This window comes from Dryas octopetala, chromosome 2 (genome assembly GCF_963921425.1).
Source record: "Dryas octopetala chromosome 2, drDryOcto1.1, whole genome shotgun sequence".
Lineage (NCBI taxonomy): Eukaryota > Viridiplantae > Streptophyta > Magnoliopsida > Rosales > Rosaceae > Dryas > Dryas octopetala.
This window is the reverse complement of record NC_141367.1, coordinates 14,094,383-14,121,471: the sequence shown is the minus strand read 5'-3', so window position 1 is coordinate 14,121,471 and position 27,089 is coordinate 14,094,383. Positions and strand designations below refer to the sequence as shown.

Below are 27,089 nucleotides of genomic sequence, written 5' to 3'. Positions count from 1 at the left end.
GATTTCAAGATTGGGGTGTCCCCATCAAAATCTTCAAAACTGGTTTTGATTCAGAACTTGAATCTCATGATTACTTGAAGAATTAAAAGTTGAAATAAAGGTTGTGCATGGGGTATACTAAGTTGAAATCATGATGAAGACCACAGAGATGGACTTTGGGTAGTTTCGAATGAGTTGTTGTGATTACAAAGGTGATGTTTTGGTTTGATGATGGAAGGGCAAGATGGAGCAAATATAGGCATAATATGACCATTATGCCTCCTTCCTTTATGGCCATGCATGGTTGCGGGTATAATATAAAGAGAAAATAGATCACTAAGGACGTCAATGACTTGGAGTATTTCACAAGGTGAATTACTTGTGCACTGTCCCAGAGAGTAAATTTGCTCGCTACCTTAAAGCTTTTTCAAAATACGACATCTGTACTAGCATATAACTATGGTTATTTTTAGAGAAAAACTTGTTTATCCCCGTTATAGGGAACGTCCGAACGTGGCATCACATGTAAAAGAAAAAAAGATAGAAAAACTTGCCTCTCTCTCTCTCTCTCCTCTTTCTCTTGTTGTGATGCCACGTCCCTTATAACAGGGCATACAAGTTTCCTATTTTTTTTTTTATAATAAATGTATTTAAATTACAATTATGTGGGAGAAATTAATATTAAAAAATTAAAAACCATGGACCCCACCCAATCACTCTCTGAACCCAGCAACCCCCGCCTCCTTTCCTTCCTCTCTCTCTCTCTCTCTCTCTCTCTCTCTCTCTCTCTCTCTCTCTCTCTCTCTCTCTCTATATATATATACAAAATGGGGATGGCCATAGATCTAATGTGATTGTGTCCATTGTCCAAATATGTTAATCAACAGAAGCACATGATCTAAATTGGAAGGTGTGAATCAAGTGGTTAAATGGGTTGGTCTTAGGGCTATAAAACGGCTCGATATAGCTCAAGTTTGTATCGAGTTCAGCTCGGGCTTCGTTTGTTTAAGCTTGGCTCGTAAAAAAACAAAATAAGCCAAGGTTCACTCGTTTAAAAAATAAGCCAAATTTGAGCTTTAATATGTTCGGTATAGAAAGCTCGTGAGCAGCTCATCCCTCATTTTGCTTGTCCCTCCTTTTCTATAGCTTATATGAGGGCATGCTATTTTTATTTCCTAGTTGGTTTTTGTATTATTTGGTTCTGAGACTTCTACCACCTTACGTCTTTTTTTTAATTGATAATTTTTGCAAGTGTTATAAGTTATTAATATTTAGATGAAATTATTTGGTACAGTTGTATTTCAGGGAAATCCTATTCATCTATATGGCGTTTTAAAAAAGTCTTTGGTGCCTATCTAATTTAATTAAAAATTTATACTAACTCTAAGTTAAATTAACATATTATAATGTTTTCAAGAAGAAAATATTCGATAGAAATTAATATTTTTTTTTAATAGTAACTAATGAAATACCTTAGATAAAATTATGTAAATAAGCTCAATACAGCTCGAGTTCGTATTGGATTCGATTTTTTTCTGGCTCGTATAAGAAATAAGCCAAACCAAGCTCAAGTTCGAAAAAATTTTAAACAAGTCAAGCTTGGGCACAGTGGTAGTCGGCTTAGCTCGGCTTGTTTACACCCCTAGTTGGTCTAGCCCAGTATAAGTGGTAACTAAGAAAACAACCTGCCTTCATCACATAAATATGCATAAACTATATCAATTATAATATACTTTCAATGGAACCTTAATAAAGCGAGTTTTAAAAGGAATACAAACCTCTCTTTTTCTTCTATATATGGCAAAGAGATGAATAAGAACCTCGGGTTATATATAATCAGATGGTACCCATTTACGAAGCGTCTAATTCCACTACGATGTCGTCTTCAACAAACACAACGACGAGAAATTATTTTGTGTAATCGATACACCGCCACGTGATTTAACCAATTCAACGTATCATAATATGACTAGATGCTATTAATATTATACCCTGCTAATGTAAATATATTGTCCAATAATACCTTTACACATTTGGTTACACAACGTAGCGGTGTATCGGATACATCCAATAATTTTTCCACGATGACAATGAGGATTCTAAAGGACTACCGGAGAGTGCCAACTGGCCGAAGTCAGAGGAGGCGTTGCCAGAATGGGAGGGAGAGGTCGTCAGAAAGATGACAGGGGAAGGAGGGCGTGGGGAGTTGATGGGTCTTTTCATTTATTTTTATTTTTTTTACTCTTAAGATATTTTTCTCTCTCATAATAATAGTATTTTACTATATTAATTTTAATAGTTAAACAACTTAAACTGTAGTTAATCATCCTTTTAACTCAAATGACATATGACACATATGTAATAAGGTGGTAATGCTGACCACCAATTTAATTTAAGGTGGTATGCCAAGAAACACAAGGTGAATTACTTGTTGGTATAAGGGGTTTTCTAAAAACAAAAAATAAAACAAATTTTATAAGGAAAACTATTGCCGTATACCAATATTTCTTTATAAAACTGACTTCTTATTCTTTAATTTAAAATTTTCTATTATTTAATTTTATAAATTTACTGTTCTTATTTTATTTTAAATGTTTATCGACATACATTTAAGCTTATGTCAAAGGGCTAAAACAAGGACATTATTAACTAAAAATAAAAATTACAACATGCATGGCTCAAATATGACTCATAACTCATACCAAGAGACAAAAGCTCGAATATGACTCATAGCTTATATATATTGTCTTGTAGTCAAAGTAATGAGGTACAAGACAATATATACAATTATACATATATACACTACTCTTTACATTATGCATGTTCTTTTATTTTTACTTTTCTTTTATAAATCTTCACAATATCTTCAAAAGTCATTAGTTTGCTTAAATAAAATTAATTTCACCTAATTCCTTACTATATAGAAGCATTTAAAATGATGAATTAGTCAAATCCACTACTTGTAATTGATGGACTATTTCATTTACATGTGATTGATAGACTTAAAATCCTATAAATAGTGGATTTATTCTTCACATAACTTTTAAGATTTAGGGCCAATGAATGGAACTGGTTGGAGGAATGTTATGAGCATATTTTTTATTCCGGTTATGGTTACCATAGTTATAGTGGTAGCTGATGATTCCCTCTCGAACCCTTCTCCTGCCCCATCACCCTTCCCACTACCACTTGATGCTCTCCTCTCTTCCATTCAACAAGATGATATTAAAATTTTTAGACATCATAAATTTTTATTACCTCGAAAAATAGCATGGTGCATTTCAAAATGTGATATCATTTGTAGTAAAGCACAACCCCTCCCAATGTACCTTGGTTGTCTTTCTATATGTTTGCCAATAAAATGTTATCGTCAAATTAGGCATGACGGCCATGTTCTCGTTCTCGACAGATTAGATATTGATACTATCTCTAATTGTACTGTTCGCTGTGCCAAGTCTATGAACTCCAAACATGAGAACGGTACCCCTCCTGTCTCACACTCTCTACATGGACACACCATCACATGCATGTGTAGAATGTATGTATATTTTTCAGGTTATATTAGACTGGATTGAATCTTAACGTATTTTAATTCTAATCCATATTTCGATAATCTCTCATCACTTAGGCTAACCTCAAAAGCCTAGTATAAATACCTCTTTTACCTTTTACTATGCTATATGTCTTTGAAGTAATGTGTTATTATCTTATTCATAATTAAAAAATTACTATTATATAATTTCCATGTTTTCGTACTAATAAAGTATGTTAAAATTCAGATTACCTATATTCAATTTTTTTTAAATAAATATTTTTTAGAATAAAATATTTATTTAAAAAATTAAGTGGCCAAAACCCCAACCGGCCTAAAAATTAAGTGGAAACTCAAACTATATATCCACTGAGCACTCGAAGGGAATTATCAAGCGCTTGGCAGATGCATCTACGCAACATAACTTGCATTTGGAACCTAAAACATGCATCTACAACCTAAATTATGTCATTTGTAATCTAAAAAGATGCATCTGCAACCTAAAAAATACATTTGCAAGCTAAAATGATGCATTTGCAACCTAAAAATGTGCATATATATGCAGATGCAGATGCCTGAGCGCTCGGTACCCTGCCGAGCACTCGATAGTGTATTTTTTCAACTCCGTGTGCGCGTACACGGATATATTATGCTTGAACTTACTTTTTCATTATTGACTGGATTTTCAGTTAAAAATCTTTCGAAAATAGGACTTAGGAGTAATTTATTAATTTTTATTTTGTAAAGACGATCTCTAAAGGGAGATTTAAAAATAAGATAAATTACTCCTAAGTCAAGTTTTTGAATGATTTTTAAGGGGAAACCCAACCAAATAAAAAATTAAGTTGAAGCCCAATCTATTCACATGTGCGGGCCTAGACGTCGAAAACAAGCTATCGAGCACTTGGCAAGATGCAAATGCATCCTCCATCTGCATCTGCATCCGCAGAGTTTAGGTTGCGTATGCATCTTTTTAAGTTACAAATGCCTTTTTTTAGGTTGCATATGCATCTTCATGTTTTAGGTTGTAGATGCATATGCCACGTTACAGATATAGCGGCCGAGTGCTCGGCAAGAATCGCTAAGCACTCAGTATGAATTGTCAAGCACTTGGTAGAATTTTTGGGCTTCTACTTAATTTTTAGGTTAGCTGGGCTGTGAGTTAAATTTCTTTTTCATTTTGGGCTTCTACTTAAAGCACTCTTAAAAATAATTGTTCGAATTTTAAGATTACAAGATGAGATGGACCCAATATAATGGTAAGGATCATATGAAGTACTTATATACTGAATTATGCTTGATTAAACATTTTATGAAATTAGACTCACTTATCCCAATTTTTTCCCCAACCTTTGTTGTAGATGATATGCACATCTTTGTATTAAAAAAACAACAATGTGGTATATGCCAATGTGAGAATGCATTGTATATTAAAAAAAGAGTTCAAAATTTATTGGAAACCCCAAAACGTGAGTCAAACTCTTTCATAGCCCCCAAATTTTTCTCCATTTATTTTCCACTTTTGTAAATAGTTACTAATTCATTTTTAATTTTGGGAAAATTTTACATTTAATCTTTAATCTAGGACCCTTGTCTTAGTTCCAACTGCGTACTTTCGGATATTTATATTCAAATGTTGTAATTTATGCACTTATCAAGAGACTAGTGAAAATAAATGACATTGATATTTATATTTATATTTATATATATTGGAAGATGATATCTCCTTTTTTCTAATTTCAAATCTTAGGCGAATAACTTTATTTGAACAAAATCTAACTAGTTTTTTTTTCTTTAAATATTGTTTAATGGGGAGAAATTTTTTATTTCTCAATTAAAACTCTAGATTTGAACTAAAAAAATCAAATCAATTCAAGAGATCTGTCGCACATCCAAGAACTCATATAAGAAGAATGAACTATATATTGGACTTTTACGCATTTTTTTCAACTGATTTTCAATAAATGAGATTTGACGAGGAAACATATGAAAATGCGAAAAATATTATGTTATAATTATATAATTTGGTGTTAACATAAAGAAAAGAAAAGGAGAATGGGAGGAATTAGAACCATTTTATCTAGAGTTCGCATCTTAAACGAGATCCCACTTTGCGTGATTTCTTACCGTTACAACGATCATTATACCTGCCCACACTCCATAACCTAAACTTAAACCCTAAGCCATAAATACTATTTTACACTCTAAATTAAGAGTAAACATAGTTGCTATTTGAAACAAAACGAAAAACTGTCCTCTATGACTTTTGAACTTAGGAAAAACCTAAACAAAACAAAAAACCTATTGGGTCATTTTTTTTTTTTTTATTATTAATCAACTATCTTCCATGAGTTTTGAACTTAGGACCCACTCCGACAAAGGGAGACTATGTGTCATCCACTAGACCAAATGATCATTGGCTAACTATTGGGTCATTCAAACGACCTAAAATTACTCAATGTTGTATTCAGTTTTAAAAGTAGGTTTTCTCTTTACATTTACATATACTATGATTAAGAGAATAATGTTTGTCAATCGATGTACGAGGAAATATAGATTATACCTTATTAGACGCTTTAAAGAAAAGATTTTAAAAGTTTATTTAAAACTAAGGTTATTAAATATTTGCAAATTATCCTACCTTTTACTCACCCAATTTCATCTTACATACTCGTTCTCCCTCATGTGCACACACACACACACACACACACACACACATACGGTCATTTTCTAATGTGGATGTCTATGTTATTTGTAAAGAAAGAATCACATATATACTTGGGGTCCACCATTTAGTCCAATGATATGAACCGTATATATTAATTTTTGGTCTCCCTTAACGAAATCCAATATGTTATGTTGCCAAACCACCATTCAAACTATAGAACATACATGATCAAAGATTCAAATTCATAGTCTTGCAAGAAAACATTTCCTTACATATATAAAGCTAGGATAATTCTCAAATGATGATGTCCTCATTTTAAGAAAAGTAAGGATACCATTGTGGGACCACCTTACAATATACTTTAACAATATGAACTGCCTATTCTTTAGATTTAACATCAAAGATCATCTCTGCAAAAAAAATAATAAAATCTAAAATCGTTTGGCCAAAGTTTACTTTTAGTCCCTGTAGTTTGAGCTAAGTTTCACTCTGGTCCCTATAGTTTCAAATGATTTGATTTTGGTCCTGTAGTTTACAAATTGTTGTAATTCACGGACATATTGATATTTTTCGTTCATCAAATCATCAAATTTGTTGTGCTTTTTATCATGTACTTTACAAACCATTTCGATTTTAGTCATGTATTTTACATACCGTTAACGATACAATGACTAATTTAACGAATTAATGAACAAAAATATTAATGTGTCCTTGAATTGCAATAATTTGTAAGCTACAGAATCAAAATCTAAACAATTGAAACTACAAGGACGAAATTGGAACCTAACTCAAACTATAGGGACTAGAAGTGAAGTTTGGCCAAATCGTTTTGTCATCTAAATATCGTCAAACAAATGGACGAATATAATGTCTTGGATATACATAAACGTGATTATGTTGATAATCAAATGGCCACACGATTTCCAAAGTGGTTGTTTCTGCATAGATGATTCTTAGATAGTTATCTAAAAAATGAACGAATTGGATCATAGAACCACATCCCGAGGTGGTCCCAACAAAGTTGCCTTCAGTTTCTTTAAATGAGGACATCCTTATACGAGAATGACTCTATACTATTATAAAGTCATAAGTCACTCTTTGGTTTTACAGGCTTCACCAATATTTGAGTTGCCTAACGTACCATTTCCTAACACAATTTATTGACTAAACGAACTATATCTTTTAAGGATAAAACTGTAAAATATAAAAATCAAATAAAAACTGTCAAGAGGCTAATATTTATATATGCTACATGTATGTAATTTTAACATTAAATTAATATATAAATTAAATAGGATATATATAATTTTGATTTTATGTGATATTTAATAATTGTATTTGAATTTGAATTGCTAAATTTCTTAATATATTGATTTTGGAAAAAACTTACCTATCCTCAAGTTGTAGTGATGTGGCATCCCTTGAAGAGAGAGATAGAGACAAGAGATGAGAGAGAGAGAGAGAGAGAGAGAGAGAGAGAGAAAGAGAGAGAAGAGAGCTAGAGAGCCAATGAGAGAGGGGGAGATGCCATGTGGTATCACATGAGGGGATAGGTAAGTTCTTATTAATGATTTTTGGGTCAATTACAAAATAACTACATTAACTATAGTATCACTTTCAATTTGGTACATGAATTTTAAAACTTAACAATTAGGTATACAACTTTTACTCCATTTGACAAATATATTCCTTTCGTCACGCCTCTTGTTAGATTCATTGTTTTCAGCTTACATGTTTATGTTAAATGTCATGTGGCACTAATGGGATACATCTTTTCAACATTTTGGATTCCAGCTTACTCTTTTCTGGTCATTAGATGAGTATTTTAGACATAAGAGTGAGTTGGAATACCCATTTGATGGACATGAAAGAATGAGTTGGAATCCAAAGTATTGAAAAGATGGGTCCCACTAGTGCCAATTGACATTTAACGTGGACACTAAGCTGAAAACTATAGATCTAACGGGATGGGGGATTAAAGGTATTTAATTGTCAAGCAGGGCAAAAGTTGTGTACCTAATTGTCAAGTTTTGAAACTCATGTACCAAATTGAAAGTGACACTATAGTTAATATAAGTATTTTGTAATTGATCCTTGATTTTTATTTTATTTTCAATAGGAATATGTTGATTGAATCTCATTTTTGTCCAATCGAGTCTAGACTTGTAATAGCTAACTGATTGCCCCAATTGCCACAAATCAACAATTAATGCAATTCATACTAACACCATTTTTGTTTTTTTAATGTGGCAGATTCAGACAAATTAAAAAATAATATCGTGACCTGCTATGAGAGCTGCAAGACAAATTATTAGTTATATATTTGTATTTAATCTATTTGTTGCAAGTATAAATTTAGTAAAGGACTTGGATCATCTCCTAATCTAGCTAATCTCTTAACCTTCCTAAACTTTTTATTATAAGATGCCATGTGTACATTTCAAGATCAAATGGCTCACATTGATTTAGGGCTATAGCTTCAAATTAAATAATTAAAGAAAATAAAAAACGTGAGGAAAAAAAGTTCTCACTGCTTTTTGTAATTTTTTTTTTCTTTCTCTTTTGGAGATGTTCGTCTCCTCCAAAACTCTTGTCTACCATTCCTTTCTCTGCAAGTTAATAGCTTGAGAGATAAAAAGCTGTTGATAAATAATATATGATTCTTAGTGATTCTCTTCTTAATTTGAAATTTATATTTTGTATTTTGTACAATTTTTTTTTTTTTTGGTTAATGTCTTGGTTGTTTGGTTGATCTTCCAATTCTTTGCTCATTTCCTCGTTTGGCTTACAAAATGGTAACAATTAATCTAATAATCACACTATCAATATCCATATGATCTTCCAATGATAGACGAAGTGAAATTAATAGGATCACCAGCCATGGCAGACAAGGTGCCTCTTTCTCCAAAAGGGCAACATATATAACAATAACTAGAGAGAGAGAGAGAGAGAGAACTAGAGAGCTTACAGATAGCAGAGAAACCTTGTTCTGCCAAGGGTTGGTTCTATGCAGGAGACTTACAGCACCATTAGAAAACAAGAAGTCGATCACTCAACTCACGTTTATTTATTTATTTATTTTTAAAGCTAAATTCATGTTTTACAAATTGAACGAAAGATAAAGTCTTTAATCCTTGTAGACCGTAGATCTTAAAATGTACACATGGCATCTTATAATAAAAAGTTTAGAAAGATTAGTAGATTAGTTAGTTTAGGAGAGGATCCAAGTCCAAAAGAAGAAAATATATGAATCAAATATAGCATTAATTTTAAGTATGTTATAAGTTTATGAGGTGTGCCTGAAGTGAGGCGTCAGTGAATCATAAAAGCATGCAATACGTAAGCCATGACAATAAGGCGGCACAAGGCACACACTATTTTGTATAGGTGGTGCAAATTAGGGTTGGCATTTTTTACCGAATTACCGGAAAAAAATTGCCTACTGAGCCGATCGGTTTGGTTATGTTTGTGTCTTTTCAAGTTCAGCTGGTGAAACAAACCGAACCGTCACCATCGGTGGTCGAAAATGGTATACAAAACCACCCACTCGGAATACCAAAACCCCGAACCATACCTCCAATATCGCCGACCGAACTTGAAAAATATCAGTAACCAACAGCCTTCGGTCCGGCGACGTTTGCGTTTTGTGGCATTCAAAAAATGTCTATTTGGTAGTCAGTCATGGGGTTTCGGTTCGGTAACCGAACCGATTCCTCCCCTAGTGCAAATAGGCTCAAAAGCGTAGCCTTGTGAAGGAGAAGACAACTTGAAACTCTACGGTATTTTTCTGAAAAAATTTAGAGAAAACTTCATAGTTTTCATTTGTATCTTTGATAACGATATGAGGTAGAGGTAGTAGTAGAGGTCCTATTGTCCAAATAAAAAGGTACGTATATGACTATCCTTAAAGTAAATTGACATATGTGGACCTCTTAACAATTTATTATATCTTAGAGATATTTTCAATTTGACAAAAAAAACTCTAGTAGATATACCCAAGGAGTAAAATTTCGTTTTTTAGGGGTATGGAAATTTTAATACCATACCAAATTAATTTCAAAAAATTTCGCCGAAATTTTCCGAAATCCTTGAAATTTTGGCGAAATTTTAGATGTAGAGACTGGAGGGAGAGGGGAGGCAGAGGCAGAGCACCGTCGCCGGAGGAAGAAAAGAGATCGGAGAGGAAGCTGCAGAGGCGCGCCGTCGTTGGAGGGAGAGAAGAGATCCGGGGAAGGAGAGGAGGAAAAGAAGAAGATCGGAGGAGGGAGAGGGAAGAGAGAGATTAGGAAGGGAGGAGGGAGTGAGGGACTAGGAGAGATAAACAAAGGAGAAGAAAAACTGGAAGTAAAGGGGGAAGAAAAGAAAAAGGAAAGAAAAAAGAGGAAGACCACTGGAAGAAGACGAAGACCATTGGAAGTCAAGGGGGAAGAGGAGGAAAAGGAAAGAAAAAAAAAAGAGAAAAGAAAAGAAAACTAAAGAAAAAAAAAATTAGGATCGATTGAGATTTGGAGTCTTTAGGCAATTGGAAAGAAAAAAAAAAAAGATTTGAGATTTTATTTGGGGTTTGATTTGGCCATTTTGATGTTTCGTTTAGTTGTAAACATAAATTATGAAAAAGAAATTTATCCCCTCACCATGGAGTTTCATTCCCTTAATGTTTGGTTTTTCAATTTCGAGAATTTGTGAAATTGAAATTTTAGGTAACCGCTGTCGCCGCTGCTGCCACCGGGTTGGTTCTCTTTTAACCCAATTCGGCTCAATTTGACTATCGAAGACCATTTCCAAGTCCCTTTGAGTAAGCTTGCTACTTCCCGTTGCCACATTGGTGATTTATTCTTGTAATTTTATTATGTAATTATTAATTAGTGAATCATTTTTTTAACAGTATTGTCTCCAGTGCGCATTATATTCATTACATATCACATGAAACCTACCATATAATTTGGTTTTTTCAATGTTTTTTGTCAATGTAGTAAATAATATGTTAAATAAACATATGGTAAAGTTTCATTCAAAATTTATGTATTTTAATAGCAATTTCCGTCGTTTCCGTCTAATTTTTGTCGAAATTTAAAAATCTTCGAAATTTCCGTCGAAACCCGAAATTTTATTCCTTGGATATACCTTACAACCTAATAGAGAAAAAAAAAACTAATATCAAATAAAATTCCTAATACATGCAGAATACTAAGTAAAATAAGACTATTAATACTACAAAACTTAAAATACATGGAGGGTTTATACTAAGCATATTTTTGTACATATATATATATATATATATCTAGAATAGCGTCTATAAGGGATTAATTATGAGCCATATTTGTGAGTGAATGTTTTATAAAAAGCTTAAGATTAATCTAATAACACATATTTTTATTAACTTAAAGGGCAAAAAAAAAAAAAAAAACTTAAGTTTTGACTTTTGTGATAGTTAAGGATATGAACTATGACTTGTTTTTATTTGCCCCCTAGACGTTAGTTTTGACCAATATGCTCCATCTGTTAACTCTGTAAGAAATTACGTAAAAAAATGATCACGTGTCACACACATAATTGCTTTTCCAGGGCTAAAATACTAAAAATAAATTTAACTGAAAATAAAAAACTAAAATGAACAGAATAAAAAAAAAAAAAAAACCAAACCCCTCACTCAGCCGCATAAGCAAACCATCACCCACCCCTTCCGCTGCCTCCCCACCAACTGGCCCTACTTCCCTCACCGGCCGATGACCCCGTATTTCCTATATCTTCCTCTCTCTCATTCTCTCCCAACCCACCTAGAGAAAACACCGACATCTATAAAAAAAAAAAAAAAAAAAAAAAAAAAAGGCAGCTTGTAGAATTTGTGCTTCTTCGATCATAATTAAGACAAAGAAAAACCCTAGTTGTTTTGGAAAACACAAATATTAGGTTTTGGTAAGTATACCTTAGCCTTTCTTGTACATACATGCTCTTTGAACATGAAGAATGTAGAAACCTTGGAGCTTTCTTTGTTGTTTCCCAATTTTTTATTGATTGCAAATCTACGTACGTATTTGCTCCAAGTGGTTGAGAGAGAAGGGAAGATAGACGAGGGGGAGGCGTAGAGGGAGGGAGGGAGGGAGGGAGAGAGAGAGAGAGAGAGAGAGAGAGAGAGAGAGAGAGAGAGAGAGAGATTAGGGGTCTATGGCTGCAGAGAGAGGTGGCATGGAGTCGACTGACAGGGAGGCAGCGAGAAGGGAGAGTGATGGCCCTGGGTTGGTTCTGTGGGTGGGGGAAGGGTTAATTTGGGTTTTTCTTTTTGGGTTAAATTCAAAAATGATTCACAAATTTTACAATGATTTTCAATTTGGTCAATTAACTATAAAAAATATCAATATAGTCTATGAATTTTTTAAGTTGTACTAAAGCAGTACAAATGCTAATTTCCATCGAAAAAGTTAACGAAAACTGGTGATGTGCACAGCATGTGACCACATTTTCAGGTGCATTTTAGTTCGTTCATTACATTTTCAAGTGACCAATTCCGTTAATTTTTTGGATGAAGGTTAGCGTTTGTATTGCTTAGGTACAACTTGGAAAATTCGTGGACCAAATTGACGTAAATTTTTTATAGTTAGTGAACCAAATTGAGAATAAGTGTAAAGTTAATTCGTGAACCATTTTTGTATTTAACTCCTTATTTTTTTTTTTATAGAAAATTAGGATTAAATACCAAATCGTAATAATTTTTTGGTATAGCATGAAGAACAAATAATATTTCAATTGAACTACCAAATTTAAATGTAGTTTTTTAGATTAGATCACAAACATGTTGGCCCCTTTGATTTGAGCCTTTTCCATTTGACATTTTTGTCCTTTGGCCCACATATGATTGGTGGTAGTTAAAACTTATAAGGTTTTGACAAAATTGCCCTTAAGGCTTTTATATTATCTTGAAAATTTGTTAATGTAGTCTCAACTTCACATTTAGTTGTAATTATATGACATTCACAACTTCAAATTTAGTTGTGACTGAACGACAGTCACATCTAAGTTGTGAGGCAGTCACAATTAAGTTGTAACTTAATTGAATTTATTTTAGAGAAATTATACTACAATACAGTATAAATAGAGGTCAAAACAATACTTTTACTGAAAATAATACATAGTATAGTGGAGTGAGTTGTCTCTTTCAATTTACCAAGACAGTCACAGTTAACTTGTGACTGGATTGATTTTTCTTTTTTTAATACAATATAGTATAAATTAATGTAATCTTTGTGATGTAACATTATTTTTATTTTTTTATTGTAGTGGCATGTAATGTAATATTTGTAAATTTTAATACTTTTTACTTTATTATTTGTTTGACTTTTTAACTAGTACATAATCTAAAATATTATTTAATTTGGGTACCTAAACTAAAAAGTTATTGAAATTTAGTAGTTAAAATCAATGAACCTATTTTTTATTTTATTGTTCATGCCTTTCATTTTTTTAGTTTTTTTATTTAATTTGTGTTGGACGTTTTTATCCATAGAAAAGTGATCATGTGTGTTACATGTGATCATTTTTTGACAGAATTTCTAACAGAGTTGATGGATGGGACAAATTGATGTCAAAACTAAAGTCTAGGGGGCAAATTAACACAAGTCAGTTCATATCCTTAACTAACACAAGGATCAAAGTTCAAGGCCTTTTTGAAAAAATTTCCCTAACTTAAATCATCACCCATACCTATTTTATTACACAATAACTCGTTTTAAATTACTAACCCTTTTAAAAATAAAATAAAAAATCACCAAAACTCATTTTATTTCTCGTCCCCTTTTTTTACCCCATCTGTCGACAGATTCACATCATACCCTTAATGTAATTTTATGTAATTCGCTATTTCCTTAAACAAAACAATCAATATGTAAACATTAAGTTAGGTTAGAGTGTTTGAGTCAAGGTTTGTCAAGTGTGTGAAGTTTGGTAAAAGATCGAGGCAAGATTTGAAGTGTCCAAGTGTTCAAGCTTGGTTTATAGTGTTCGAGTTCATCTTGATCTTAGATAAGGTAAATTTGCATTTATCTTAGATCATAAGTGTTTCTCATTGTTTGGTTGCACAATTAATTGGTTCTTAAAATGGTTTTGATTTTGAGAAGTTGTAAAATTGAGTTTTTGAATGTTAGATTGATTGTTTGAAGGTTTTTCGAAAGGCTTTTTTATTCAAATACCACCTGAACTATAAGGGGGATGCTCCCGTACCATCCAAACCTTTTTTCTTGCCAATTTACCACCTAAAGTTATCAGTATGTGCCAATGTAGCACCTGTTATCCATATTTCTGTTAAATCATCAACTTTTTTCTCAAACTTCCTAGTTTGCCCTTAAGTATAATTAAATATTATTTTTGTAAAATTCGTTAAAAATAGCTCGGGTCTCGTAAAAAATCACCGAAAAATCATACAGACTCGTTTTAGTGAGTATTAATTATCTAAGGGGTCAAAATATTTTTGACTTCCAAACTATTTTTGAAAATCACAACTTCTTTAAATAAATTATCAAAATCTCATAATAAATTTCAAATAAAATTTAAAAAATTTACGGGGTTTCACATCGAGGGTGATGGTGGATTGGTTGGATTTCTTTTTTTTTTTTTAGTTTAGAGTTTTATTTGGATTTTTTTTAAGATATTCTATAATATAAATTGACAATAGTACCCTTTAAGTTAACAGAAAAATTGACAGAAATAGCTGGCAGGTGCCACATTGGCACATATTGATAATTTCAGGTGGTAAATTGACAAGACCTGCATTATAATGTTTTATTTTTCCATTTTTAATTAGGTTTTAAATTCTATTTCAATCCTAATATTTTCTAATAAGCCTTGTGCCTTATTTTAGGGGTCACCAAAAAGCCAAAGACCAGAAGCCCACCCGAGGTCCGCTCGGCCCATTGGGCCTGAAGCCCAATCTGGCCCGAAATTTGGGTCGGGGGGCTCATTGACACACAATATATCTTCAATAAAAAAATATAAGATTTTGGCTATGTTGTGAATCGAACATGAGACCTCATGGAACAAACTTCAACCCTCAACCAACTGAGTTGATTAGTTTATTTGTCTAATTGGTGAATCATAACATATTTAATAGGTTTTTCGTTTGTATACTATAATAAATTATTAATATGTTTATTAAGTTATTATATAATACTATAATCATATAATGCTAGTAAATAGTAATAATGTAAACTGTGTAATACCATAAATAATAAAATTTTAAACTTATATACAACATTACAAATTTACAACTATAGTTATTATAATAAACTTTTATAATACAACTATAATTAAAGTTATTAAATCACGATCGTTCATTAATTTAACGATCTGAATCGTTCATTTTTTATGTTGATAGTCAAACATCATCCTTACAAAAAATCGGCCAAATAGGAATTCATCTACCTGTTCAAATGTTCGATTATCATTAGAAAAATCACGTTCATTCATTAATTCGACCACCGTTACGTCACTCTTACATCTCCGATTGAACTAATTTTTTGCAAAGATTCTCTTTGAGTGGGAAACTAAAATTTGAACGGTTCGGATCGTTGAAAACACGATCGATATGTGAGTTTCTACATATAAATACACTTGAAGAGTATAATTCTAATAACTTTGCCGTTGAAACTTTGTTGTTTCCATAATTATGAAGACCACAATGTAATTTCAACAATTCGACTCGTTCATTTTCTTTGTTCATAGTCAAAGATCATCCTTAAAAAAAAAATCGGCCAAATCGAAATTCGTCTACCCATTCAATCATCATTCGAAAAAACCACGATCGTTCATTAATTCGACCAACGTTATGTCATTTTTACATCTCCGATTGAGCTTATTTTTTGCACGAATTATCTTTAAGTGAGGAACTAAAATTTGAACGGTTCGGATCGTTGAAAACACAATTGCATCGTTTGTTTACAAAAATATGTAATAAAATATATAATAAAACATATGTACATTTATGTTGTATTATTGTTGTAATGTTGTATATAATTTTAAAAGTTTATTATTTATAGTATTACACTATTACTAACATAATAGTATTATATAATAACTTAATAAGCATATTAATAATTTATTGAAGTAAACAAACGAAAGAGCTATTAAATATGTTATGATTCACAAAGTTAACAAATAAACTAGTCAGCTCAGTTGGTTGAGAGTTGAAGCTTGTTATGTGAGGTCTCATGTTCAAATCACAACATGGCCAAAATCCTATATATATATTTTTTAAGATATATATGTGTCTAAACAGGCTTTGGGCCCATTCTAGGCCGCCCGTTCGGGCCTAGCCCAGCTCAGCCCTCCAACCCCGCCAAAGCCCGATGAGCGGGCCTTGGGCTTGTGTATTAAAGCCCAAGCCCGGCCCGGCCCGGCCCAAAAGTCTTATTGGGCTCCTATAATTCAAGCCCGAGTCCGGTCCGAACCCAAAAAATTTGGGCCAGGCTGGCCCGGCCCGGCCGATTACCGACCCCTACCTTACTTCCTACTTCTATAGGGCTTTTTTTTTTTTTGGCCAGACTACTTCTATAGGGCTTTATTATCTTATAAATAGGTGGTTTTCTAAAAAACTTAGCTTGCTCATGCATATTATACAATTTGAGATATTGTACATTCTAGGGTTTAGTATGTGAAAGTTTATTAATTTAATGAACATCTTTATTGCATAAACACTCATGATATAAGATAGTTCATTGTGGATAAGCATAGATAGGTTGAATAGATCGATCCTTCTGAATATCTATTCAATCTATCACATTCATTCATGCATACATCCTCCATCATTAGTTGAACTCGAGCATTAAGATTGAATCTGGGTTTGTGAGCTCTTGTCTCCATGATGTTGGCAAGAAGGTCTCTACTCAATTCAAGTGATCGAAGAGCTGCAAGTGACGTGAGGTCATTTTTACTTTTCTAGGAAGGAATCTAGATTAGTTAATTTGGATCAAGTCACTGGTTATAACTTCTAACTTTTCAGGCATCATAGTGGATTGGATTTTATCTGGACTAGGTCCTGCGATTTTTCCCAGTTGAGGGTTTTCCGCGTCAACAATTTTTGTGTGTTTTTTGTATGATTGCTTTATTGAGTTGGGTGTTTCACATCTAATTAATCCATTGTATATCTAATCAACTTGGTAAATTTAAAATTGGGATAATTTTTGTTTAAGCCTATTCACCCCCTCTAGGCTTTGTTTAGTGACCACCTTGGGAATTTCAGTCGTAAGGTGTAGAATGGAGTTTGTGAAGGCTGCATGTTAAGTTTTAACTCAGAAAGCCATAAATCTCAGAGTTAAAATCAAACATAAAGCCGACAAACTAGGTATCATTTGATTAATCAAAGAACTCTTTTAAAACAGTCCCTCATAATTAGTCAATCATAGGAGCCGAACTCTATACTTATATATTTTTGTTTCCACAAAATATACTTAAGCCACGAGTATGGATATAATTTCGGAGAGAAAAAAAATTATTGCGTGTATGGGAAAGGTCTTAAATTTTAGAGAGGCTATTTGCGACATATTTTTCACCCCATTGACGTGGCTAAGGTCTTAAATTTCGGTCTCAAGGGAAATATCGGTGGTCCAAAACACGGAAATCGATGAAGATTTCGACAAAATACTGATATCAGTAAAAATTAGACCAAAATCGTGGAAATTGTGAGAAAAATAAGAAAATTTTTGAATGAAAATTTAAAAGCTCTTTATTTAATCAATTATCTACTACTTTGACAAAAAAAAAAATGAAGAAAATTAATTATATAATGGGTTTAATAATGCTTGTTGGCAAACATTGTTACTTAGAAAATATTCACCAAATACTAAAATTTGATTTTACACGTGCACCTTAATTTTATTTATACTTCAACATACTTTTTACACTTTATACATTGCATGGTGAATTATATGAGTAACTTCGGACCACATCGAGTTCCTATGAGGTTCAAAATGTTCAGGTATATCTTCATTTCACTTTCTATTGAATAGAATTGAAGTAAACTGTTACTGCAAGAACATCATAGCAAATTAGAGCAATAAAAAGTGCTAAAATGCCTCAAAAGATTTTCTTCCAAGTAGAAATTAGCCCAGAAAAACAATAGAGCCTTGTGATGAGCTAACTGACATTTTAAATTGGGTTTCTTTAATGGTACAATAAGAAAAAAACCCATTTTTTATTTTCTGATTTTAATCCATAACACAAGGTAAATGAACATCAGTACTTACTAGAATCAAGACCCAAAACCCTCTGTTTGCTTTATGAGAAATAGAGATATGACACCATTTCGAGTGGAACTAAGCATGCACAATTAAATCCTTCAGTTTCCCACAATTATCGGAAACAAACAATCAGGGTTTTAGAGTTTCTAGTAGTGTTAGGATATTAAAGTTCGATAAAACAAAAGAAAAATGAGCAAGAACTAACCTGAAGGCCAAACTCCAGAAAGAGAAAGAGGTTTTGCTGGTGGGAAGAGAATCAAGAGATTACAGAAGCCACGAATTCCAAAAGGGGGGGGCTATGCCGACCACCCTTTTGTGCTGAGTTGACCACCATTACTTAGTTTACTACCTACACTTAAATTTTTTTAAATTATGCTGAGTTACCACCCTAATATGACAGAAATACCCTTAATTTCACAAAATACATCATTTTTACTATCTAAACCCACCTATCCCACCAAAACAAACACACCACCAGTATACCCCACCCCTGGCCTACCCGCAGACCCCACCCCTGGCCTACGCAAACCATCTGAAACTAACGCTGCCGCTTCTTCTGTCGCCGGTCCTCCCCTCCACCGCCAATTCCTCCTCTGCAATTTCAGGTGGTTGCTTTCTCCCTCTTACTCTCCCTCACTCATTCTCGGTGTCAGCCATGTTTAGGCTTATGCGGGATCTAAAATTTTTGGGTTTAGGGTTGTGTAATGCATTAATATATATATTTGGCCTACCAATTACACATATATTTGATATTTTAGAGAAATTAGAATGAGATTTTGAAAGTGGGTGTCTGCAAATTAGAATCTGATTTCGAATTTCATTTGGTACTGGTGTGTCGAAATTTCTTAATTTGTTCGGCATCTACCTTTCGAATTACTTCCAAATATTCGACAGTATACTTCCGAACATAATTTGGTGGAAATGTGTTTACAAATTCATTCGATAGTTCAGTTCCGAATTATTTACATTCATTCAGTAGATATCCTCTGAAATATCAAATGTTATTCGATGGGGTTCTGTCGAATGAAGATATTGATTTAACTGTTGTTGGTTCCATTCGATGAGCATCTGTCGAAACTTTGATATATGTTCGGTGGGTGTCTGTCGAATGAATCTTAATATTTCGGTGGACATCTACCGAATGGATTTGAAATTTTCGGTAGACATCTGCCGAATGGCATGAATATAAAATATTTTTACATACACTTTTCTCTTGTTTTATATTTCATGATAACTTATATGCTCTGTATTCTAAACATGATTTCAATTTTTGAATATATGTATGGATAAGAGAGGGGCATCTAGAGGTAAATCTTCTCGAGGCGAAACTTGTAGAGGTAGATCTTCTAGAGGTGGTGCTGCAAATGAAGATCGAACGCGTCCTACAGCTTTAGAGAGGCGTAGGAAAACGGGCAAAACTATTTACCAAGAGATGAGGGATGATGTCCAACCGTAAGAGAATGTAATAGAAGATAACAACAATGATCTAGATGGGCCTTTCCCTGGAGGTCCCACTGATATGTCATTGCTTAGGAGCTTCAAAAGTCACATTGCTGCTTCCATTTGGAAAAATGAGGTATTAGAGATTATACATAATGACGTATATAATTTAAAATTTTTAAACTATATAGTTTGCAATATTGTAATTCACTTGTGGCTTGTTTTTGAAAATAGGAACGTGAGCCCCTAAGATGCATGTCCAAAACAACAAAGCTGCGCACATGGGACTTGTGGAGTAGAAATGATAATAACAATGTGAAGGGGTATGTGAGAGGATCTGGGCTCGAACCACTGGTGTCATGCTCGTACCGTATTGTTGATAAGGTAGTGGTCTTAGCCTTTGTTGAGAGGTGGCAGCCTGAGACTAATACTTTCCATATGTCATTCGGTGAGATGACCATCACACTAGATGATGTGTCAAACATTTTGGGAATTCCTGTTGTGGGTTTATCACTTTCTACACCCCCTCATGATCATATTGCATCAAATTTGTTATTGAGAACATACTTAGGGGTGAGTGAAGCAGATGCCACATCGGAGTTGGATGACTATTCTGGTGAGTATGTGCGTCTCGAGTGGTTACGGTCAAGGTTTGGCCATGTGTGTGATACAGATGATGATGAGCTAGTGAGGTGTGCTGCTAGAGCCTATTTATTGTTCTTATTGGGATGTACCCTTTTTGTCGATAAGACTGGCACAAGGGTACAAGTTCAATATCTAAGATTACTTACTAATCTCGACACTGCTAGCCATTATGCATGGGGTGCAGGGGCCTTATCTTTCATGTATCGGCAGTTAGGTGTTGCTTCTAGGTCTAAGGTTAAGCAAATGTATGGATATATGACCTTGTTGGAGGCATGGGTGTACGAGCATATGCACCATATTGTTAGTCCGGGTTATGACATAAATTACTTAGAGAGTAGCCCTCGTGCGCTCCGATGGACTCCGAGGAGGGATACTGGGACAACTTGTGAAGATGTGCAAAAACTGAGACAACGACTGGACGATTTGAAGGCGGATGAGGTATATATTTATAGTCATAATAAAAATTTAGACTTAATTTTGCATTTGTTGCTCTTGGATGAATTATTTGATACTGACTTCTTTTTGTTTTTTTTCTTTCTTCAGGTTATATAGGAACCTTACAAATCCAGTAGACATCAACATCCATTACTAGATGTGGCATTCTACACAGGATTGATCAAGTGTTTTGACATTGTGGAGCCGTATTATCCCCAGAGAGTCTTGAGGCAATTTGGACGGGTACAAACGATCCCTCCTGCACCACGTGCTCCTCAGCGTGGTGGACGAGGTGCTTATGCGCAATCGTATAATCCCTTTTACGAGTACTTTGATAGTACGTGGGAGAGGTGGTCGGACCACTTATTGTCTCAAGATAGTCACAGTGTAGCAGTGAAGGCTCCATCCGACACCGTTGACGGCTACCTCCAATGGTTTCATTATGTATCTCATCCGTACATCCAAAATCCAGCACTTAGGACTGCATTTGACCCCCATAGGACCGTGGCACTAGGATTTGGCAGGGTATGGATATATTGGCTTAAATTTTGAAATTGCTATCAAAATTAGTTTATTTAGGCTCAAATTGGATTATAATTTGGCATGGTATATAACTTGTTGCTTCTATATGATTTTTTTATTTATAGGATTGTGTTGACCGTATGTTGCATATCACTCGCCCTATTGTGGCATTGGGCGAGGATGAGGCCACAAGGCGTCCCTCTCACCTTTACAGGGCGATTGACAGTCTACAACATATCTTGGAGGGCACACACTTGAGCAACACTTTAGCATTCCAGCGCTGCACTCGGCAGTGATCACCCGCTTCCATGTTTAGAAATTTTTTTGATATGGCTGTCATTTTATGGACATGAACTATAATTGGTTGGCAGACATGGATTATGGACAAGTTGATTTTAGGTAAATGTAAGAAAATGGTGGCATGTAATTTGTAGGTAGCATGTATTATAATGAATTATAATGGATACATCAGTAATTTTTAGGTAGCATATATCAACTACAAGGGCCAAAAGCACATATTATGATTGAAAGGGACAAAAACTTCAAAACCACATATTATGATAATATTATGCATAGGTACGTACGCCATAAAGGTTAAAAACAAATCACTAGGTTTAATAAGTTGAAATTCAATCATTATCAAGAGACACAATTTACGGCGTAAGCACGTCACCATTAATTCGCTTAAACTCCTCAAGGCGATTTTCATATCCAATGTACCAACCACGTGCGGCATACACATCAACATTTTTATGCCAATATTCTGAAATATGTGGCATAGGATGGCCCGGGGAAAGTGTACCTACGCATATTAATTAAGTGAATAACTTAGTAATGAAAGTTTTTCTACTATAAATTTACAATTACACAATCTATAGCCATACCTGACAAAATGATCACGGTTGACAAAACCAATGCAAATCTCACGGAGCTCAACGTCTTGATGTGCTTGTGAGTGTGCATATAGTGGGAGACACGTAAGGTATAACGATCTACATAAATGGATCACGATTACACCATAACATGTGGCGATAATATATCTTATCTCGGGCATGGTCATCCAATGATCTCTGGGTGCAGGGGTGTCATCAAAATAATCAAGTACCCTCTGAAACTCAATAACTCGCTCGCGCACATGGAAAACTGACTCAAACAAAGCCGGTGTATGTAGTAGTGTCTTGGATAAGTCTGTGCGTACCTTTCGCCAAGCATCCACTCCAAAGCCCATAGCTACAGCTACAACTCTATATCCACAATTACCATCTGGTAAGAAGTCGGTTACACCAGAAATATACGATCTCATGATGGGTTGAAACTGGTCTATATACCGATGTGGCTGAGCAAATGGAATGGGCGAACTCGTTTTCACTTTGTTGGCCCGTTTTTTTAGTTTCTTTTTTGGCGAGCTACAACCAACGTTGCCAATAGACGATGAGGGTGAATGACTGTCACAACCCGAAAGTACGTACTCAAATGCGGATGGCAAATGCCGAGAAGAGGTTTCAGCTTTACTTGGGAGTCCCCTAGTTTTGGTCTTCACTTGTCGTTCTCTTAGAGTAGTGGAACTTGGATTCATGAGCTCTTCTAACTTCAAACTTATGTGCTTCTGGGTGTCTGCATCTTGCTCTTCCATCCATTTTATTAGTCTATCTACTGTGGTATTAACTAGAGGATTCGAGAGTTTTGTGACTTCCGGTTCCCTATTGTAATCCAACTTTCTCTAATAAGGATGAAAGGAGTCAAGTGGAATAGGCCGGTTACGTCGTCTATACAACAAAATCTCATGTGCACATGGCAACTCATGTGTCCGACGAATGGTGCAATCACATGGTAAGGCACCTCCAATCCATTCAGTCCTGTAGAATATGAAAGAAATGAATAAATTATTGGTACGAACTAAATAAGTGTTTAATGCGTAGAATTAAGTTTAATTAGTGAAGGTACCTTCTTATCTCACAACCAATTATATTCAATGCTGTATCTGATACAGAGCCTAACAATTCCTTCATCTCCTCATGTTTCCTGACACTATGTTGGATAAAACAACGGCTTTTCTCAAAGGATGCCTTAATGTTTGTATGCTGCAACTCTATCAATGGATGAATATGCTGCCATGATAACTCAAAACTAAGCTGACTGGTGCCAAGTTCCTTCTTTAGCCTTGAATGTGCACTTTTAGCCCTATTCGTAACAAGAAGTTAGTATGTGTGTCTAAGCATATAACAAGTTAATGATAACAAAAATAGACTACATGTTCGAAGTGGTGTTACCAAGGTGCATACAAGTATCTGTTCATGCAGCCACAAACCTCTCTTTATAAGGTATCAACCATCCTTAATGTACTCAATAGCTCCCGCGTATGAACAAAAGTTGGTTTCCATGTCACGCAAATGACTTACATACTCATCCTCGCTCTCCGATCCAACCAAACAATTCCAGGCACCATTACACTTCTCCCAATGGTCAACCATACCAAACAACTTCCTGCAATTTTTCAACACATTTTTGCTAATGTGCCATCTACACAATAAATGTCTGGCACTAGGAAACACTTTAGGGATTGCAAACATGAGTGCTAGTTCTCGATCCGTGACAATCACATTAGGAAGACAGTCATCATTCAATAAAGACCGTACTCTACCCAAAGCCCATGTATAATTATCCTCTTTCTCATAACATATATCAGCAAATGCAACAGAGAATGTCATGCTAGTGGAAGTCACACCCACAATCTCAAAAAGTGGCCAACGGTACCTATTAGTCTTATAAGTGCAATTCATTATCAGTACATGTGGAAATGCACGTAATATATCAACACTCTGGATGAGTCCAAAATAGGTCAGTTACAACATCACCAGAACTTCTATGCCACTCAACATAATTATGTTCTCTCAGCTTAGTTAACAATAATTGCATCTCTGATCTACCAGCTCTCTCGATGACCCTATGTCTTTACCTGACATTGTATACTGTTTTGATTATTGATGTATTCAGTGGATTCTTGCTTTTTATGGTCTTCAATATATCTTTCGGTTTCACCAAAGTCTTGGACACAGCTACTAACAATGAATTCTCTTCTTCAGTTAATCTGCCTACGAATGAATGCCCTTCAATATACTCTGAAAATACATGGTTATGCACTCCACATGCAACCTCCAACTCCCATTGATCACCACATCCAGTGTTCACCGCCTTCAACGAGAATGGACATCCACATTTCTTCGAACGGGTGTCCTTAGAGTCATCAAAAACTGGTTGCTTATGGCTAGCAGCATCGGATGTTTGGTCGCCTGAATCTGACTTTGTTGACTTTCTTGATCTATTTGGCTCATATTGACTATTTCTCTCACAAGAAAATTTGATCCAAGCTCTCTTACCACGAACCCCGCCTGCATCAGACTTTCTAATGACAATTACCATGTTGTTCATTTTTCCTTGTAAACGAATCCAACTAACCATTGAATCCTTACTTTGAAACACCTATACATGACAATTATATTATTTACAATTCAAATTTAGGTATGCATAACTCATAATTCCCGGCCAAATAAAAAATGTTTACCTCTGCTGTTGTGAATTCATTGGTATAGTCAAAATTGCATCTTCCTTCAACTATACTGAGTTCCGTGGAAGCACCCACTTGCTGTTTCTATTCAGAAAAAAAAAAAAAAAAAAATTTATTTTGGTCCAAATATTCGACGGGAAACCACCGAAAATATCATATATATTTGGTGAATAAGTACCGAATATACTAACATAGTTCGACACTTAATTACCGAATGAAACAATTAAAAAAACCTATACGTTGGCCATTCGGGGAAAAAAATTAGCTGTGTCCCAGTATTCGACGGGAAACCACCGAATAAATCATATATATTCGGTGGATAAGTACCGAATATACCAACATAGTTCGACAATTACCTACCGAATAAAACTATAAAAAGACTATACATTTGCCATTCGGTGGCTATCTGCCGAACGGTTGTATAAACTTCGGTGACAAACCACCGAATAGATTGCCATTTTTCGACAACCGTCCAAATATATAGTGTGGAAAATTGACATTACATTTATAAACGGTGGATACCTACCGAAATATGTACATTTATTCGGTGACCATCCACCGAAATATATAGTATATTTCGGTACTGGTTTACCGAATAAAAACGCGAACTGATAGTTTTTCAGCCGCGAAAAAATTCATAAAAACTCAAAAAAAAAACCCAAACTTCATTTGATGACTCCAAATTGTCGTTCTGAATGTCCATTTGTCAAAAGTGAGTGATTTTGATACAATAAATTTGTTTACAGAAACAATCTATGTCTAGGGTTTGGTTGAAGATGGTGGTAGTGGTGGTGGTGGTGGTGGTGGTAGAAGAGAGTGGAGTGTTGTTTGATGATGGTGGTATACGTGGGTGGAGCCAGCTGGTGGGATTGTTTAAAACAACAATCTATATCTAGGGTGGAAGGTCGAAGATGGAGGTGGTGGAAGGTGGAAGATGAAGGTTGAAGATGGTGGTGAAGATGATGGTAGAGTCAGCTGGTGGTTGAAGATGGTAGGGGGTGTAGGGAGAAAATATGTTCTAAAAATATTAGATGTCCTTTATGGTCAATTTGCTATAGGGTATATATGTCTTTTACTAAATTACAATTAGGGTGGTCAACTCAGCACAAAAGGGTGATCGAAAGAGCCGCCGTCATTCCAAAAACCCCCCGCAAGCTTATGGTGTGGACTGTGGAGGCTTTGCAGCCTTTTCATGTTTCGGACTCTGAGGTTTAATGGCTTTGAAATTTGGTTTGGGCCTCATGAATAGTGTAGGCTTAATGATTGTCAGTGGGCCTGGCCTCTCTTTCATCATTTTAGGCTTCTAAGCTCACCTCCTGAGATTTGCTCATGGCCACACTGGTATCCAACACCTTAATTATTTTTTCAAAATTTCCCATTTTACCTCATTTTTCATGCCGACTTAGGTGACATTCTTACATGAGTTCGTTGAACACATAAGACTACAATTTTTTGGATTCTTAAATTTCGCATTGAGTAGTGTTGATTACAGAGTCTAACTAGCTAATTTAATGTTGGTGCATTGAATTGTTTGCGATCAAGAATTAAGCCTCAATGACAAATGCTATGAATGAATTGGTTATACAATTGAGTTTTAATTATTGCATTCACAGATATTTAACGAAGATCGATGAGCAATATTATCTAGTGAATAGGGTTGTAATTCAAGTTTATATTTCTTATCATTGGAATTCAGCTAAGATCACATAGTAATATTGATCTTAGTTTAATCTCGTTTGTTATTATTGCAAGCGCTTGTGCCAAAATGATAAATTGGATTACTAAGGGACCTAGAGAGTAGAGATCCAATCTTAGCCTACAAAAATTGATGATAAGATGGAAAATTCACATCTATGTAGGAATGAATAAATTGTTTGTCAAAATATCTGGAAGCATATAAAGAGAATAGAAAATGGATATAATATTATAATCCATGGCACATGGTTAGCCTTGAGAATTATTTTAGAGTACTGTTATTTGCACACTTTTTTTTTTCTTTTTGCACACCACAAAAATTTAATTTGTGAAATAACAAAAATCACCCAAAACAAATTTACCCAAAACCCCATCTCTTTATCT

The 27,089-nt window shown here is 34.5% G+C and overlaps 2 protein-coding genes and 1 pseudogene across 2 annotated transcripts; 1 reads left to right on the top strand and 2 right to left on the bottom strand.

Moving 5' to 3' along the window:
• Positions 1 to 19,685: 19,685 nt before the first annotated feature.
• Positions 19,686 to 21,741, top strand: LOC147293295 (uncharacterized; annotated as a pseudogene).
• Positions 21,742 to 22,098: 357 nt separating this feature from the next.
• Positions 22,099 to 23,078, bottom strand: LOC147293294 (uncharacterized). Its single transcript, XM_086231046.1, has 2 exons — positions 22,346 to 23,078; positions 22,099 to 22,247 (listed from the first exon to the last, which is right to left on the bottom strand). The coding sequence occupies exons 1-2, from the start codon at positions 23,076 to 23,078 to the stop codon at positions 22,099 to 22,101; spliced, it is 882 nt and encodes a 293-aa protein (XP_086087172.1).
• An 87-nt stretch (positions 23,079 to 23,165) lies between these two features.
• Positions 23,166 to 24,865, bottom strand: LOC147293293 (uncharacterized). Its single transcript, XM_086231045.1, has 5 exons — positions 24,402 to 24,865; positions 24,014 to 24,199; positions 23,849 to 23,929; positions 23,390 to 23,626; positions 23,166 to 23,301 (listed from the first exon to the last, which is right to left on the bottom strand). The coding sequence occupies exons 1-5, from the start codon at positions 24,863 to 24,865 to the stop codon at positions 23,166 to 23,168; spliced, it is 1,104 nt and encodes a 367-aa protein (XP_086087171.1).
• Between the last annotated feature and the right edge of the window lie 2,224 nt (positions 24,866 to 27,089).